The 18,086-nt window shown below is 35.9% G+C and overlaps 2 protein-coding genes across 3 annotated transcripts; both read left to right on the top strand.

The window, feature by feature from the left end:
* Positions 1-7,258: 7,258 nt before the first annotated feature.
* LOC113342826 (F-box/FBD/LRR-repeat protein At1g16930-like) lies at positions 7,259-10,917 on the top strand. 2 transcript variants are annotated; one of them, XM_026587233.1, is made up of 4 exons: positions 7,259-7,521; positions 7,717-8,748; positions 10,369-10,435; positions 10,542-10,917. In XM_026587233.1, the coding sequence occupies exons 2-3, from the start codon at positions 7,979-7,981 to the stop codon at positions 10,397-10,399; spliced, it is 801 nt and encodes a 266-aa protein (XP_026443018.1). In that variant the 5' UTR covers positions 7,259-7,521; positions 7,717-7,978; the 3' UTR covers positions 10,400-10,435; positions 10,542-10,917. The 2 variants fall into 2 exon arrangements, with proteins under 2 accessions (XP_026443018.1, XP_026443017.1); XM_026587232.1 differs by having other exon boundaries at positions 7,261-7,521; positions 10,369-10,917.
* A 4,874-nt stretch (positions 10,918-15,791) lies between these two features.
* Positions 15,792-17,758, top strand: LOC113342867 (non-functional NADPH-dependent codeinone reductase 2-like). Its single transcript, XM_026587256.1, has 4 exons — positions 15,792-16,175; positions 16,277-16,520; positions 17,045-17,224; positions 17,411-17,758. The coding sequence occupies exons 1-4, from the start codon at positions 15,844-15,846 to the stop codon at positions 17,633-17,635; spliced, it is 981 nt and encodes a 326-aa protein (XP_026443041.1). The 5' UTR covers positions 15,792-15,843; the 3' UTR covers positions 17,636-17,758.
* The last annotated feature ends 328 nt before the right edge of the window (positions 17,759-18,086 follow it).

Below are 18,086 nucleotides of genomic sequence, written 5' to 3'. Positions count from 1 at the left end.
ACCAAATCCAACTAGAATTTTTAGTATCAGGAGGAGGCTCATATTTGATATCATGTAAAGGAAAATATTTGGACTTCAACAATTGAACAAAAGGTTCATCTGAATTATGAATGACATTCCAGGCTAATTTGGCTAGCATTGCAGAGTTATAATGTTGAAGTTGTTTCATACTTAATCCCCCTAGTATTTTAGGTAAATTCATCTTAGACCAAGTTATAAAATGTTTTTTCTTTTGTTTTGAAGAGATGTTCCACCAGTTGAGTTGTCTTACCAGCTTGGTTGATAATTTTACTACTCCAACCTTGAAGTTTCGCAGTCAAATGCTCCAAGATAGGACGACAGTTCGTAGCTCTTGAACGATGCATTAGTAAAGGAATACCTAAATATTTTTCACCGACACCCATAATTTTCATGTGAAGAATGTTAGTAAAATGGTTCCTGAGAGACGGAGAGATATTTTTACTAAAGAAAATCGTTGATTTCTGCAAATTCACTACTTGCCCAGAAGCTTTGCTGAACTGTTCTAGATAGTTGTAAATTTCTGAGATAAGGAGAAGCTTCAAGGAAAAGTAAGCAATCGTCTGCGAAGAGAAGATGACTCACCTCTGGACTGTTTTTCATAACTCGAGCTCCTTTCAGTTTACCCTGTACAATCTGAGATTGTATAATTCTTGAGAAAGCTTCCATAATGATGAGGAAGAGATATGGTGATAATGGATCACCTTGACGTATTCCTCGAGATGGAGAAAAAGAAGTAGATGGCCTGCCATTGATGAGAAGAGATATGCTGGTTGTAGTAATACATTGTTTAACAAGTTGAATCCAGTTCTGATGAAAACCAAGATGCAAAAGAATATCAAAAAGAAAGGGCCATTCAAGTCTGTCGAAAGCTTTCGACATATCCAACTTGAGGCCAATATAAGAAACTTTTCCTTTTCTCTTTTTCTTCATAGTATGGATAAGCTCATGTTCAATTATAACATTGTTTTGAATATGTCTACCAGGTACATAGGCACATTGGGTAGGTGAAATGAGATTTGCAAGTAAAGGTTTCAATCTGTTGGAAATGATTTTCGAAATAATATTATAACTAACATTACATAAGATGATGGGTCTGTATTCATTTGGTGTTTGAGGATGTAATGTTTTAGGTATAAGGACTTGAAAAGTTCTGTTAATATCTCGAAGTATGAATTTATGATTAAAGAAATGTTGAACCATTGAAGTTACCTCTGTGCCAACGGTAGACCAACAATGTTGATAAAATGCAGCTTGAAATCCATCTGGTCCCGGTGAAGCCCATGGTTTGATCTGAAATACCACTTCTTTTATTTCTTGTTTAGAAGAAATTTGAAGTAAAACATTGTTATCTTCATCTGTTATACAAGGCTGAAACTGAGATAAAATAGAATTGTCAGTAAGTGGTTTAGTAGTTGTATAAATATTGGAGAAATGCTGGAGAAGGGTATTTTCAATTTCATCTTTTGAATCATGCCAAATTCCAAATAAATCTTGAACTACATCTATTTGGTTTCTCTTCTTGTTAAAATTTGCAGTTGAATGAAAGTAAGAAGTGTTTCTATCTGCATCTTGTACATGAGTACTAGCTTTCTGCATGTAAAAATATTTCAGAATTGCTAACCAGTGCTCCAAAGATTTAGTGAGGTTAATAACAGTATGATGAGAAGAGGGTAAATTTAAGCTGGTATAATGTTGAAGGTCTTGATGTATAGATTGAATTCGAGCTTCAATGTTGCCAAAAGAATATTTTTTCCAGAGTGGTAGCATGTGTTTGGTATGATGCAGTTTAGAAGTGAACTGGTAAGAAGGTGAGCCTAAAAAATTTTCATTCCAACTATTATTGATAGTATCAGAACAAGAAGCTTGAGCAAACCAGCATCTGTAGAGACGAAAATGAACCATTCTAGGACCAAAATATCGACAAGTTGATAGTAAAATGGGAGAATGATCTGAAGCCACAGGGGGGATATGCTGAAGAGAAGCAGTAGAATAACTATTCATCCATAAAACATTCGCTAAAGCTCTGTCAAGTCTAGCAGCAGTATAGTCATTATCATTTCTGTGGTTGGACCATGTTGTAGTGGATCCCAAAAAATCTAAATCAATTAAACCCAATTGTTGTATAATAGGTCTAATTAATCTAGAGTGTTGATGACGAGAATTATGTGAACTTTGAACCTCAGAATCATTCAGAGTGATGTTGAGATCACCAATTACCCATGGCAAATCTACATGAGGTTGCATATCTAGAAGGTACTTCCATTGTTCTTGATTTTCATTCAGGTCATGATCTGCATACATACAACTTATGAAGATATCAGGATGATGCGAATGAGTATGCAAAATGGCATGAATGTTATGTCTAGTTGTGTGCATTATTTCAAGGTCAATATCTAATTTCCAAGCTATAGCTATACCACCAGACAAACCAACAGAAGAAGCATGCCAGAAGTTGGGACAGTTAAAATGTTTTAAGTAGAAGTTCATTTTAAAATCCCTAGTTTTGGTTTCAGACAAAAAGAAGATATCAGGATTGTATTTGTTGATGCAAAAGTGTAGGTAATCTCGGGTAGAGGGATTTCCAAAATCCTGACAGTTCCAAGAGAGGAGTTTCATGATACTAAGGGGTGCAAAACAGATTAAAACAAGAATTGTAGAGGAAAGAGTTAAAATGGAAATAAAAATGGAAGCAAGACTAAAAGAGATGTTCCATACCTGTTGATCAGCATCAGTGGAATCACGATTAAATCGACACCATTCATCAATGTCTAAAGCATCAGGCTCAAAATTAATATTGGTTTGTGCTTCCCAGTAATGATGTGCATCAGGATGACGACTTGTAGAAGCTGGAGCAGTTACATTAGCATGATGACTAGTGGAAGCATGATTACTAGTGGTAGCTTGATTAGAATCATCCTCAGAGATAACAAAATTATTCATATTTATGCTTCTTTTGGGACGAGTGAATGTACGACCTCCCATTACAAAATGAGAACTTGCTGGTAATAAAGCATTGGAGAATGAGGCAGTGCTCTGTCGGCTGGTGCAATTGATGAATCAGATTGCGAATCTGTAGCAGTGAAGTACGAAATATGCATTCCATCTAAAGGACCCAGCTGAGAGATAGTCGGTTCGTGCAAAAAAGATCTCCTCTGATGTCCATGTTGCATGTATAGATTGGCCAATTCATGAGGATTGCTTTCAAGTAAAATAACAGGTTCCAACGCAGGACCAAAATTACGAATTGTTCCTTCCATATTGAGCCTTCTGGTATTTCAATTTCCACAGAGTCTAGTATCATGAAATGGGACTTTACACTCAGCACAAAGCTTATACGGTTGTTTTTCAAAGAAGAATCCAACCCATCTTGCAACTCCTGCAGCATTAGCAGCATGAATAACTTCTAACATTGGTGTAGTAACTCTGAGTATAACTAGAGCAAGAAACTTATTGGAAGTAGTGGGATGGATACCTTCAGGTTCAACAACTATTGTTTCTCCAACAATGTCACCAAAAAGTCGAAGGATTTCTGGGTATGTAAATTCAGGGAGAAGATATTTGAACTCTAGCCAAAAAGGAGATGTATCAAAGTTTAATTTCTGGTATGGGCAAAAGGGATGCCAGTCTCTAAGAACGACAAGATAACCATCAAAGTTCCAAGCTCCACCAAACAAGATCGCATCTTTATCCTCTATTGTACAAAATCTAATAACAAATATGTTTGGTTCAAGAGATCTTACCATAAGCTGCCACTGATTATCCCCTTTAAGATGAGGCCATATGAATTTAGCAGCTCTTTCAACATTTTGCCACAACATGATTCCTGGAGCATATAATTTCCCAGCTAAACATATTTTCCAGTCTTTAATACCTTGAGAGAGAGTTGTAGTAGAGTGAGTTACAACTCTTGCCTTTTCAGGATGATCTGTTAAATTGATACCTTCCATATGCTGAGACATGTTGTTAATGTGATCGTACATTGTGAAAAGATGAAAACAAAACCTCAGATATAGGGAAAGAAAAGGTAATTGAATAGTTGAAGCTGAGGAGGTATTTAAAGGAAAATTGGAGCAGGTGGGTGTACATATGATATTGAAAGGTCGATGATAAGTGTTAGAAGTTATTGAAAAACAAGAAGGTGAGTAACATAAAAGATGAACATGAGGTGTTTCAATAAAAGGTAATGTGTTAGACCTAAATTGAAAGTTTTTCCGACCATTCAAGAAGAACCAAGTAGCAGTTGAGGATAGAATTTGATTAGTAGGATAATATAGATGCACCACTACATATAAGATAAGCCAACAGACCTGTAACCAATTGAATTTGAGCCAGCTGAAGATGGTATACATTGATGCAACCACTGATGCTGACAGTCAGGCTTTAAAGTTGCATAATTCTGAAAAAGACAACAAAGAAAACAGAAAACAAATTATAAACATGATACAATGAATCAGAATTAAACACCAGAAGGATAAGAAGAAAGCCTCAAATTTATGAGATTCGATTTCATAAAAAGAAGGAAAAGTTTAGAAATAAACAAACTGATAGAAAGGGATAAGGATGAAGAAATTAGGTTTAGAGATGAAAACAGGAGAAAATTGAAGAGAAAAAGAACAACTAGATCAACAAAAAGAGACAGGGGTAATGCAAAAATCAATGATTGATGCTAAGAGTGAAGAAGAAATTGATAATGGTTAGGGTTGAATAATGTTGACTTTTCGCTTGACTATCGCAGGATAAGGTCAAACGAGAGAGTTTATCCGGCATAGAGCTGGCAAACGGGCGGGCCGGGGCTGGCTTGTTACGGGTTACACGGGTTCGGGTTAACACGGGTCAAAACCTGCGGGTCGATATTCTTCACGGGTGGTCATTTCTTCAACCCGCGCCCGTAACGGGTAAAACTTGCGGGTTCACGGGTTACCCGGCTTGTTTAGTTCAAAACAAAATTAAAGCTTAATTTTAATTAAAACAAAATTAAAGCTTAATTTAACGAATAAAGTTCTCAAAAACATCAAGTCAAGGAAATTAGCTAGGGCCTAGGCGTGCTCCTCTTATAGTTTCCACATTACACTACCGTATTACTTGATAGATTCATTCCATCTTCGCTCATTTGCTGAACTTCTGAAGGAGACAAAATTCGGATGCAACGGACACAGCTAACGAACTCCCTGCACAATGGAACCCAATTATAGCTTTTTATCAGTTCTACTGATTGTCAATTGTGTTATTTAATCTGTTTACAGATTCAAACAGAAATCGGCAGTACAAGTACTAGAAGCGACTTACTTCCACGGATCATCACCAACAAGAAGCACATCATTTTCGTAATCTACATATACAAGCTTCCACCTTGAACCTCTTGGATCATCAAGCATACCATCGAGGCCAAACATGCAAGCTATAGCAGATCTGAGATCATCGTAGTTCTTAAAACTTGTAACATCAATTGATCTCCCAACGGATCCTACCTTTTGGACCTGGAAGATAAAACATCAAATGTCATCAGTATTCACTCTTAACAGATAATTTTCTGGCGACACTGATATCAATTCAATACCTTTGTATACGTTCTTAGAGGTGGGGATATTTGCTGCCATGAGCCATTCTTTAAGAGGCCAGTGTCATCGAGATCTATATTGCTGGATGACGTACCTCTTGAATTGTCCTGAAGTTCTTGGAGAGAGAAGGCTTGAGAATCTACCATGCTTGCTGTGGTAATCTGAGACTGAACATCTTGGTTTGAACTGAAGTTACCAACTAAGCAATTAGAACTCTGGAACCCTTCAATCCCCAATGAGCCAATTCCGTCGAAGGCGGTGCTCGACACAGAAGGATCTATAACAGTGCTTCCTCCATTGCTTGATTCAAAATAACCCCAGAATTTAACTACTAGAACCACATGTATACGAGCATTCCTTAGAATCAAAACCTATTATCTCAGACTAATACAGGACACCATCACTCATTTCAAAACCCCACAAAATCAACAAAAAATTCCTCTACAAATACAAACATTCTTTGATAGAAACTAAACCAAATTCCATTTTATAAACATCAATATCAACACCACAGAATTAACTAAAAAATCCTCTTCAAACACCAAACCAAATTCCATCTTCTAAACAGGAAAATTCAGTCAGCTCATCAAATCAGTAAACAAAAAATCCAGAAAATCAAAACCCTAATCAGTAAAAACCCCAAATCAACACTAATCTAAAAATTTTAAAAAATCAGAAAAAAAAAATCAAAGATGGTGTAAATAGAAAGAGAGACAAAGAGAAGGAGAAGAAAAATCCTCACCAGGATCGCACTGCATGAAAAATGCTTCCACTGTTCCACATCTACACCACGCAAAACAGAAACAAACATTAAAAACCAAAACCCATAAACCCTAAAATTCAAAACAAAATAAAAAAATAAAATCAAAATCAAACAAGAAATTGAAGAGTCAAACACTAACCAGAAGTGATAGCTTTAATCATCCCGGCTCTTCTACCTTTAAAATCCCTAAAAACTTCTTCTACTACTATTCTTGGGTTATACTGTCCACCATTTCCATCCATCTCTTCAAAATTCCGGAAAGTCGATTACCATTACAAACACCCAGATCCCCTTTCAATTCACGACTTCTTCATCTTCTTTGTACTTAATTAATTAAATTCAATAACACCATTACAAACACCCACGAAACCTTCCCCTCAACTCTCTGTCCCAATCTCACCATTATAATATCTAATTACCAGCCGAAGAACGCAGAGAATAAGAGAAGGAGCAGAAGAAAAAAAAGAGAAGGAAAGAGAACGATGTCTCTTTAGTTAGTTTTAGGTTTAACCTTTTATAACTTAAACCTAGGGATAGGATTAACCCTAGATAATCTGACGGTCAGGATTAAATAAAAATTAGTAATTAGGTATTGTAGACGGGTTAACGGGCTGAACCCGCGGATTTACGGGCCGGGACGGGTTAACCCGTTTACTCACAAGCCGGCATTTCTTCAACCCTAACCCGGCTTGTTTAGACACCAGCCGAGCCGGGTGCGGGTTTTTCACGGGTCGGGTCGGGCAAACCCGCAGGTTTTGGCTTGTTTGCCAGCTCTAATCCGGCAGATTCGCTGTTAGAGATGTTTCTTCTTCTGTCATTTGTTTGTGTGATTGGTAGTATATTGCAGGTGCTATTATCCTACACACCGTTCTATGGAATTGAAAGAAAAAAAATTAAAAAATTCAAGTCTAGCAGTTTGATCGGACGACAACCGAAACGAGAGTGTAAATAAAAAATAAAAGTGTAAGAAAATCGTTTAAAGTAGTCAGACTCGGTTCAGATTTCAGAGAAGCCCTTCTTCTATTTTGCTCCCATTTGAGCGCCGTATCTGGGGTTTAACCAAAAAACACCCTAGACAAGCATCGATATCAAATCAGCGAAGTTTTCAATTATCTACTTCATCATCGCCAGCTATAGTAGAAGAATTCACATCAAACGCTGTTAAAATCATCATATCAGGTAATCTCTATCTGGATTAATTTTGGTTTTGAATAAAATTGTTTTCAAATTAGGGCTTCTTGATGAAATTAATCTCAACATTAGACTTACTTGATTCAGTTCATGTGTTTCACATTAGTCTGCACAAATTTGTTAGGTTGATTTTGGTCTTGATTGAAATTTCTTAAACCCTAGGATTTATCTTTCTGGTTTTAGGTTGCACAAAACAATGGAAGAATCGTCAAGCTTATCAATTATTGACAGTGTGGGTGATAGAATCAGTAACTTAGCTGAAGCCCTAATTCATCACATTCTGTCTTTCCTTGACATGTAGTTTGTAGTTCAAATATTTGTTTTGTCCAAAAGGTGGAGAAATGTATGGCGTTCTGTGTCGAATTTAGTCTTCAGTGGCGATGCTTTTGGCGAACGTGGAGTTGAGCAGCTGAAGAAGCTTAGAAAGTTTGTTGATAAGGTACTTATGCTAAGAGGCTTTTATGATATACATGAGTTTCATCTTCATTGGGAATATCGGCAGACAGATGAAATATTACACGAATATCTAAATGGCTGGATACTTGTTGCGTTAAATTGTAATGTCCAAGACTTATGTATTCACATTGAAGGTGATGAGGACAGCGAAGATGATCTAGAAATGAGGTTTCCACATTCTCTGTTTAGTTCTCAATCGTTATGGAAGTTGGTATTAGAAATGACTTTTAATTATGAATCAAAAGTTATTCTTCCTAAATCAGTAGATTTGCCTAGGCTCAAATTTATGTCGCTTAGTTCGTTTTTTGTTGAGGATGGAGATTCGCTTAATATACTTATCTCAAGCTGTCCAATTCTTCAATCGCTGATCTTGAGAGATATTTGGATCGAAGATGGCTATGATATGGTTGTCAATATTGAGTCCAATGAACTGAAGCATTTAGGAATCATCAATAATATTGACAAGCTTGTTTGTTACCATTATAACATGGCCAATGTTATCAGGTTATCGACTCCAAATTTGACATCATTCATCTGTGAAGATTACATGATACAAGAGTATTTTCTAGACAATGTTTCTTCTCTAATCACTGCTGATACTAAAATTTTGAGAGAAGGAGAATACTCATCTTTTAGATATTACGATCTGAAAATTTCTGAAGCAGAGAAAGACATATTATATCCTAAGCGTATGATGGAATTCATCGGTGCATTTCAGAACATAACAGAGCTACAATTTCATCACCTGGATTCTTTCAGGTATGGTGTCTTCCTATCCATATTGGTTACAATTTCTTTTTTTCTTTGTTCAACCTAATATTGCAAACAATTGTCAGTCTTCCTACTACAAATTTCAGTTGTTCACTCTCAATGTTTTCAACCATGTTACACTTTGGGAAACATGCGATTTGCTTATTACTCTTTGACCATTTTAGTAAATTCTTTTGAAGAGGCTGAAATTTTTGTACAAATACTCATCTTAGTGATGCAGTAAAGCTTCTCATTAGGTTGCTGGTACCCACTGTTTGGATTTGTATTCATCTATGCTGATTGATTGAGTTCCGAGTTGGGGTCACTCAACATCTAAGATGACAGGTCTAAATGCGAGCTTAATGGGATGTTTACAAACCTTAGAAATGGCAATGCCAGATTGTAGCCTTGTACCCTATTCATTTCATGTGTAACTAGCAATTGAGAGTGCCGCTTTTACTAGTTACTTAGATGTAACACCTAACAAACTAGTGCATTAGATCTTAAGAAATTTGTATACTGATAAGTAGAAGATCAGATATTATACACGTTTATTGAAAAACTAACTTAAATGTTTGTTTTTACTTACTAAATAGTTCATATACTTTCAGCGTTGTTGAATACAGCCTTGGTGCAGCAGCATCCAAATACTATTTTTCAAATATACTGCCCTCACGTGACCAACACCTAGAACAATCAGTTTTCTAGAAACTTTTTCGAGGTAAAGAGTCATATATTGAGATGAGATTGTTTGCCAGAATTTTTCTTTAGATGCTCCTGATGAGGAAAACCATTAGGCAACACTCATTTAGTGACCGTCTTGTTTCTATTTTGGAAACAATAGTTAAAGGGGTCATTTAATTTTCAATGACTCTGTTTGTCATTTTGAATCTCATTGTGCACTAGGTAATGTTTCAGAACACTCGTATTGGTTATTTGATGCCTTAAGTGTTTCATATCGAAGAGGAGATATCTGCCAATCTAAGAGATTGTAACTATTGTAAGAACTAAATCCCCCAATAGATTGACCCTCAAAAATGCACATTCTAGGTAGTCTTGTGTGATGGTCTGAAATTAGGTCATCTTATGGTTGGACGATTTTCCCATACATCAAATTATCCCTTCACTAGCTATATGGGGTGTACAATTTTTAGAAACTGTTTTTGTAGCATTCTCACAGTAAATGAAATATTTCCTCAAACAATCCATAATATGACCCTTGTTAGAAATTTGATAACTCGCGGTTCTATATTTTGTTAATAACTTAATGTCGGGAATTAAAATATGAGTTTTCTTAGTTTTAGTGCCTAATTCAATTGCAATTGTATAGTAACTTCTTTTAGAGTTAATTGTTTGTCAGTTTGTTTTGGTGTGTGGTTGAGTCGGCCGTTTTGAATCCTCTACATAGAATGTGGTGTGTGCTTGTTAAGAGAAGAGTTTAGTAAAGAGGGGTAGTCAGGGCGAGCCCTTCTGGTATCAGATTTCAGCCTGATTTTCACAACCCTCAATGATTGGTTTCTGGATTAATTTCTACCACGTCTGGTAATAAGTTTAGGGCGCCCATATATTGAATAAAAACACGTTGAGTGACCAATTTCTAACATCTACTTCTGGACATGTGGGCTGCAGGAACATCCTTTCAGCAGGTCAGTTTTCTTGACGACAGTAAACCAGTAGCTGAAACAATATCTTCATGGTAGGTGCGATCGAGTATGTGAATCATAAATACCATGCGAAATTGATGGTGCTGCTGAAGGTGCAGGAAAACTTTTAAACGCCTTTGTTTTGTTTCCTTCCATCAGGTAGATATTAAAAAACGAAAATGTTAGATCTACCGTGAATTGGTACTTCGGTGTGCACCGTGTGAGATAGAAAGCTGGCCCCACTTGAACCCTTTCTAATCCCAATGCAGAGAAGTGCTGCCGGGACCGCACGATCACCTCTCAGTACACACTGCGGTACAAAAGCACGGTGTGTCTATCATCACTCGTTAAAAAAAGGAAGCGCTTGTTTTAGCTTATCTAGGATTGCCTCTCTCTCCGGTCTTTATCAATTCTTTCAGTTGGCCAAAGTCTTGTCCTTGACCAACGGGCAGTAGAATCAGTAACTTTAGTTAATTGGACCTCCATTTTTCTGATATTTTCTTGAATGGCATTTGTCATTTGTGCTGTTCCTCCAGTTTTATGTTTGTTACTGCACTGAGCTCAGATAGGCACTCAGATCCGTATTTTGGCAAGCAAATTTGATCGACCAGATTATTTTCATCGATTGAAATCAGCCGCAGTAGAGTTGATACTGCTACGAAAGAGCAGAAGGTTGCCGTAAAGGTCATGAGTCACTCATGACTAGCCTAGGTTCTACTTGATGTTGCCCAAAGCAAGAGTTGACTGAGAATGGGCCACAAAATTTCAGGCTCTCTTGATAAAATGGACCTTGGGCTTTGATTTGGAGGATAAGCCAGGCCCTGGTTCCGCGGCTGCTGATCAAATAAAACTTGAATATTGCGGATGTGAATGAAAGTGACCATCACCTATCTCCCATAAGTCCCGAATTCTACTGTTTCTTATTTTGACTAACGGACAGGGAAATATAAAGTTATGTTAACGAACCACGCAAGTGTAAGAAGAGTGTATATTCTAATGACTATTACATCGATTTGCGTTTGACTTGATTTGGTCTTGTCATGCCGCTGATAATAGTATCATAGTAGAATAAGTGGATGAGATGAAAATAGATCATAGCCGAAGTATAGCCGTAGTTTGGGTAGAAAAGCAAATTCATGACCTGAAAAGGTGAAATGCTCAAGATCAAGACTATGCTGCTGAAGATACAACATCGCCATTTTAAAATTTGAACCTCATACCGATCAAAAAAAAAAAAAAAAAAATTGAAGCTCAAGACGGCCATAGTAATCCTATTACGTTTCCATTTAGTTACACGTCTGACTGTAAGTCTGTAATGCTGATTTATCACATGTTGCAAATTTTAAGAAGGATTAGTACAGATCCCACATGGAACAGAGTTTTCAATAATATAGGTACACTGTGCATTGATGGCGAAGATGCTGGCTGTAGATGTAGATTCGAGATCATAAAAATGATTTTAAATCAACTTAAAAAACTGTGTACTTTGGGTTTCCGAAGGGTACGATAATTAATAAGAAGATGTTAGCGATTAATTAAAGAATCTTAACGATCTTTGAGTTGGTGGTGATGCATTGGTTAAGGTTCCAAGACTTCCTAAAGCAGATATTAATTAGTAATTACTAGCTTAGTAGGATTAGTAAAGTTCAGCTTTTCCTACCAATAAAAAATATATCAAAACATTGTTTAATTTTAAATTTTCTGGCTCCGGCCTTGGAGTTTAATTACCTGTAGGACACTTGTGTTATTATGCACCGAGTCCAAAATAACACCTTTGAACCGTCAGATTTTATATCCATTTATCTATATTTCTAATAATAACAAATCCAACGATTTAAAAGTTATACTTCGGTTAGCATATAGATCGAAAAACTTGTGCACCTGTTCAAAATTATAATTGAACAATATAAATATTTATATTCGCTGATTAAGCTCCTTACAATCTGAAACACAGACTTCATAACCGGCCAATAAAGAATGTCATATCGACCGATTATACACTAAAAGTCTAAAACCCCATAAAGGAAGAGGCATATCTCTGACCAGAATTAGCCGATATGAATGTTACACATTCTTTAACCATGATTAACATTCATATATGTGCCATTTTAGCCAATTGATCTTGCATGTGCTTGAATCGGATTGTGGATATTCTTATCGCCTAATTCAGGTTAAAACAACTTATCTAATTTTGATTTTTTTTCTTCTAATTATTGAATGTACGAACATATGAAAAACCTAATTAGGAGAAATACGTTGATAAGCCTCAACCAAAGTGCGATCAAAGTTGGTAGGCATTAAATTTGGCCAGAGCTTTTTGAAATTAATGAGTCCCTATATTGTACCAAATTGAACTTAAAAACATATACGTGGGTTTAAATTAAAGTTAGATAAAAGTTATAGGTTCGAGGACCAAGCTAGACTCGATTTTCTTTTTATTCATGCTCACCATGAACAAACAATTGTTTAAGCACCTTTGGATTTTAAAAGACACGAATAATCAAGAAAGATATTAGTGATATGTTAAAGAATCTTTAAGATCTCTAATTCAGTAGGATGCATTGAGTGATGTTCCAAGACTTTTCTTACATGGTGCATTAACTTCCATTGATATCTAGTTTACATGTAGAATCATTTTATAAAGGTTTAGGTAAAAGAAAATTCACCTTAGAGTTTAGTTAGCCAAAACGTTCCATTATATAATATTCACCTCGTTTGGTATACCATATCGATAAGACCATTAGATTTCTTTTTTCTGGAATCCTATGAAAGCTTTTAAGGCGGATAAAAAAAACAAAATAAGATCATTATGAAATGAACCCATTCGATAATGGTTTAATTTCCATTAGTTTAATTTGTGTTAGTGTGTTTAATTAGCTATACTAATTAGTCGTCAAGTAAATTTGTTGATAGCGCTTAAAAATCAAATAAAACTTGACCTTTTTCCGGAAAATTACAGAGTCACCTGCGTCCAGGACACAAGAGTAACATAACCGTAAAATCCGATTTACGATTGGGTTTTTATTACTTTTCACCACCAATATGCCATGGCTAGGAGTTCATTTTTCCAGCCGTACCAAAAAAACATTAAATCTAGTTTTCGATCGGGAGTATTTCATTTGCAAGCTTTAATTGTTTAATTATCTAACCTAAGACTGGGAGTTTATGAATTTAGATATTTTGTAAAGGGTTGTAAACTTTACTGCCTAATTAGGTCTGGGTCATGGAATATACAATTGATGCATTTGGGTCGTAGATCGACAGATGACCGTTGAGTCAATAGTTATAGTGATGCTTTCGATTTGGTCAAGCTAATTTCGACTGACCCTTTTGTAAAAGTTAAAATAAATAGATGACCCTTTTACGATAAAAGTGATGTTGAGGTAAAATATCATTTTTCATTTTCTTAAGGGTAATGTAGTAAAAAGTATGAATGGTCATACTAGTTTTTGCATTGGTCATTGTACGACCCTTTTGCATCAAAATGCATATCCCACGATCCAAACGTAAATTATTATTTTTTGAAGCATCAAACGTAATTAAATTATACACATGCCAATTTTCTATGGAAAATCTGTAACAGTGAATTGATGAATTCCCAACCATATGTGGTTGCTGAAAGTGAAACTTGAAACTGAATTTCAGGCAGTCTAACCTATTTAAACAATCAAAAGCAAAATAAAATAAAAAGGGGTTTTTCAATTCTTATATAATTGAAGTCATTCCGATTTCGACAAAAATTCATCATTTGAAAAAGAAAAAAATAATGTCGGACGGAAAAAACTAGAAATGAATGAAGAACAAAAGGAGGAGAATATAATTGAATTTCTTTTTTCGTCTTTTTTTTTTCTTTTGAAGAGTTGTAGATTTAGGTTTAGTTCATCAAATGGTGCACTTTTGAAATTTTCTATATATATTATGTCCCCCTATCCAAATTAGGACATTTGCATCCTAACGCAGCCCTCGAAGAAAAATCATGCACCCCAATAATAGGTTTCTTGTTTAGGATAATGATTGGATCCTATGACTAACCCAGCTAATAAAGTTTGCACAGAGGAGTTCAGCACAACAATAATGTACAATGTCAAAACATTAGAAAGAGATAATTTACCCGGATTAGGTGGTAACTTAAATATTATGGAGGCGTTTCAAATTACTCATATATATATATATATATATATACTAGGTATCACCCCGGCCTACGGCCGGGACTCAACCTTTTCCGTTTTCGTTTTGTTGTTTGATCGGCTGGTCCGTATTCTACCAAAATATTTTTTAGTCATTCGCAAAACTAATTAGATTATAACGGTCAAACATCGAGCTTATAAGTTAGTTCGGACTTGCGTCCCTAGTATTTGTGGTTGTGTCAAATTAGCCGGGGCGGTCCCTTGAGGATACCATAGTATTTTGTTGATCAGGTCAAATTAGCCGGGACCGTGGTCCCTTGAGAATACTATAGTATTTTGTTGGTCAGGTCAAATTAGCCGGGGCTTACAGCCCCGACCGTGGCCCTTAAACATTCCCTAATGTTTTGTTGGTCGGGGTTGTGACACTTAAATATCGCACATAAATCTTTATCATGTTTTTTATTTTATTTGTTTTTTAAAAATAGCTTTTAAATTAGTTGAGGCTAACTTAAATTTTCTTGAGAAAGTTATGGTACAAATCATTATGCTTATTGGATGATTGAACGTTCGATGGACCAGAGTATATCTGGTGTATACGAATAATCTTCATGGAGGGTCATCCACCAAACATAAGCCAAACAGACCCTTAGCCATATGTTTTCCGTGAAGATGTATTAGTAAGGAGATATTTGGTTGCATTAAACATAAAACCTCTTACCCAATTCACTCCTCTTCCTCTATTAGGTTTTCTTTCTTCTCTTTTCCTCTTTAGACCAATTTTTTTTTAAATCATCAACTCTGTTTTCTTTTATTTCACCGTATCCATCCTTTAAATCATCCATAATAATAACTTAGTATTAATAACTCAGTATTATTATGATAAAGAGAGACGAAGTTAAGAATTAGAAGTCGTTAATGGAGGGGAAGAACTATAGATAGAAGACCATATGTTGGTGAAACCGTTAAAGAATGATGCTCTTCTGTTCTATAAATATATCTACTTAGTGTTAGCCTATATTAACGGAAACTTAGTCCAATTAGGAAATCCGACGCTGCAGTCAAATTAAGAAATCCAAGAATCCGACGCCGTTAAATAATCTTTAGAATCATATTTTTATTAGGAAGCCAAGGGATCGGACGGACGTCTATATAGGACATATAACCGATCAATCTCCATCGTAGGATGACGAAATCGATGGTCGGATTTGTAAGGCTACACACACCACTTCTTTTTATAATATAGATTAGTGAAAAGATAGGTTGGCATACGGCATGTTGCGTATCCACAAAAGCCTAGAGAAATTATAGAAACAACAATCGAGAGAGAAGGAATAATGGGTGAGGAAATGAGGGCTATTGTGAAGGTTCCAGTAGCAACATTAAGTTCTGGGAAAACTATTCCATTGTTAGGATTTGGTACAGCAGCATACCCATTTGTAGGATCAGATGGTGTAAAATCCGCAATATTGAAAGCAATAAAGCTAGGTTATAGACATTTTGACACTGCTGCTCTGTACATGACTGAAGAGTCTCTTGGAGATGCTATAGCGGAAGCACTTCAACTTGGTTTGATCAGATCTCGAGATGAAGTTTTCATCACCTCAAAACTATATTGTTGTGATGCACATCCAGATCGTGTTCTCGCCGCTCTTCAAAATACTCTTAAGTAAATTTTAGTTACATTATATTGCCGTTGTTCTTGAATTAAAATCTTACTCTTTTTTTTTTTGAAATGATTAATTTGTGTCTGTAATTACTGGTGTTTAGGAATCTGAAGATGGAATATCTTGATTTATACTTGATACATTGGCCAGTTAGAGTGAATCCAGGGAACTTTATGTTCCCACCGGCCAAAGAAGAGTTACTTCCGATGGATTATGAGAATGTATGGTCAGCCATGGAAGAGTGCCAAAAACTTGGTCTCACAAAATCAATAGGTGTCAGTAATTTCTCTTGCAAGAAGCTTCAAAATTTATTGGCCATTGCCAATATCCCTCCGGCTGTTAATCAGGTTTGACTTCTTTTTTTTCCCAGTAACTTTAACTGTGGTTGTTATCACCTTTATTTGCGTGCATATTAATGTTCTTAATAAATCAGTACTCTTAATGATCCAATCTCACAAATGTATATTAAGACTTAAACAATGATCCAAATGATTTTAGGTAGATATGCTACTTGCTATTAAAAAGTCAAGTTCACTGAAGAATTAATTATCCTTGTTTGTTGGATCTGATTGGTCATCGGACTCACCATAGTGCATAGGTTACGTTGTTTGTTTTTCCTGATGTCTAATCCAGGTTTACATCAGTTGATACATTTGAGTCAGGGTGTTTAAGTTAAGTAAAATTTTATACCGGACTCTTCGAGCACATATTATATTTTAATGGTTTTTGAGTCAGATCTATCGCTTAGTTGGAGGTTAAAATAACCTCCAAAAGAATAAAAAATAAATTCTGGTTTGGATATTTTCTAGTATGGGCTCCCCCAAATAGTCCCAATAACTAATGGTTATAAACCCGAAATGTTTTGGTCTAGGTGGAGCTGAACCCAATTTGGCAACAGGGCAAACTGATCAAGTTTTGTAAGGCTACTGATATTCTAGTCACTGCTTACTCACCTTTGGGAGCTAATGGAACACCTTGGGGATCAAGTGGAGTTGCAGAGACACAAGTGTTGCACGAAATTGCAAAGGCTAGAGGAAAGACTCATGCTCAGGTAAATTTTTCAATAGTCATACTACTTTGCGAGGGGGAACAACCAATATGCTATCTTCACATTAGCATAAACTCTGAAACTCTGCTGGTCTCCAAGAATTTGGAAAAGGCCAACAAATACCCCAATCATCCCAATCATCCTGAAATGCTATTGTTTAGCTAGCTTACTTTTCTGTTTATATTGAAGGTTTGCTTGAAATGGGTACACCAGCAAGGAGTGAGTGTGTTGGTGAAGAGTTTCAATGAAGAAAGGATGGAAGAAAACTTGGCGTTGTTCGATTGGGAATTGAATGAAGACGAGTTGGAAAAGATCAGTGAAATTCCGCAGCGACGAGGACTTCCTGGTGATGTTTTTGTATCTGCCAATGGACCTTTCAAATCTGTTGAAGACCTTTGGGATGGAGAAGTTTGAAATCCTGTATCATCCATTTTAGATTTTGCTATTGTTGCTTGTGTTAGTTGGTGTTGCTGTTTAAATTCCGCCTAATTTCCTTTGTTTTCATGTTGGTTAATAAAATGAAGTTACATTTGTCACTTAAAAATAAATCATCCTAAAACTAGTCAATCAAAATTGACTGCAAAAAACAAAACCTTGTGAACCTAGCAGATCTTGTTTACATACCCTCAAGGAACAAGAATCTAAAGAAATTAACAGACATATAACGAGCGAGAGATGGGATAACGTGGGGAGTGGAAATGAGGGTTGTTAAATCAGGCTCCATTAGCAGCATTAAAAACTTGAGTGCAATAAAATTGGGATACTGATATTTTGATCCAATACTGCTCCTCACTGCATACTGCCAATAAAAAACGAATGAAATGCAAATATATCAATTTAAATTAGTTCTAAATTATCACTACTA

This window comes from Papaver somniferum, unplaced genomic scaffold (genome assembly GCF_003573695.1).
Source record: "Papaver somniferum cultivar HN1 unplaced genomic scaffold, ASM357369v1 unplaced-scaffold_48, whole genome shotgun sequence".
Classification (NCBI taxonomy): domain Eukaryota; kingdom Viridiplantae; phylum Streptophyta; class Magnoliopsida; order Ranunculales; family Papaveraceae; genus Papaver; species Papaver somniferum.
Note: the sequence above shows the minus strand (reverse complement) of the source record. Positions and strands in the feature narration are given on the sequence as shown.

Bases quoted from the DNA above. Each gene is read 5' to 3' on its own strand.
- LOC113342826 (XM_026587233.1), top strand. From the start codon at position 7,979: ATGCTAAGAGGCTTTTATGATATACATGAGTTTCATCTTCATTGGGAA. The intron at 8,749-10,368 runs GTATGGTGTCTT...TGTGGGCTGCAG, and splicing joins CATCACCTGGATTCTTTCAG to GAACATCCTTTCAGCAGGTC.
- LOC113342867 (XM_026587256.1), top strand. From the start codon at position 15,844: ATGGGTGAGGAAATGAGGGCTATTGTGAAGGTTCCAGTAGCAACATTA. The intron at 16,176-16,276 runs GTAAATTTTAGT...ACTGGTGTTTAG, and splicing joins GCTCTTCAAAATACTCTTAA to GAATCTGAAGATGGAATATC. The intron at 16,521-17,044 runs GTTTGACTTCTT...GTTTTGGTCTAG, and splicing joins TCCCTCCGGCTGTTAATCAG to GTGGAGCTGAACCCAATTTG.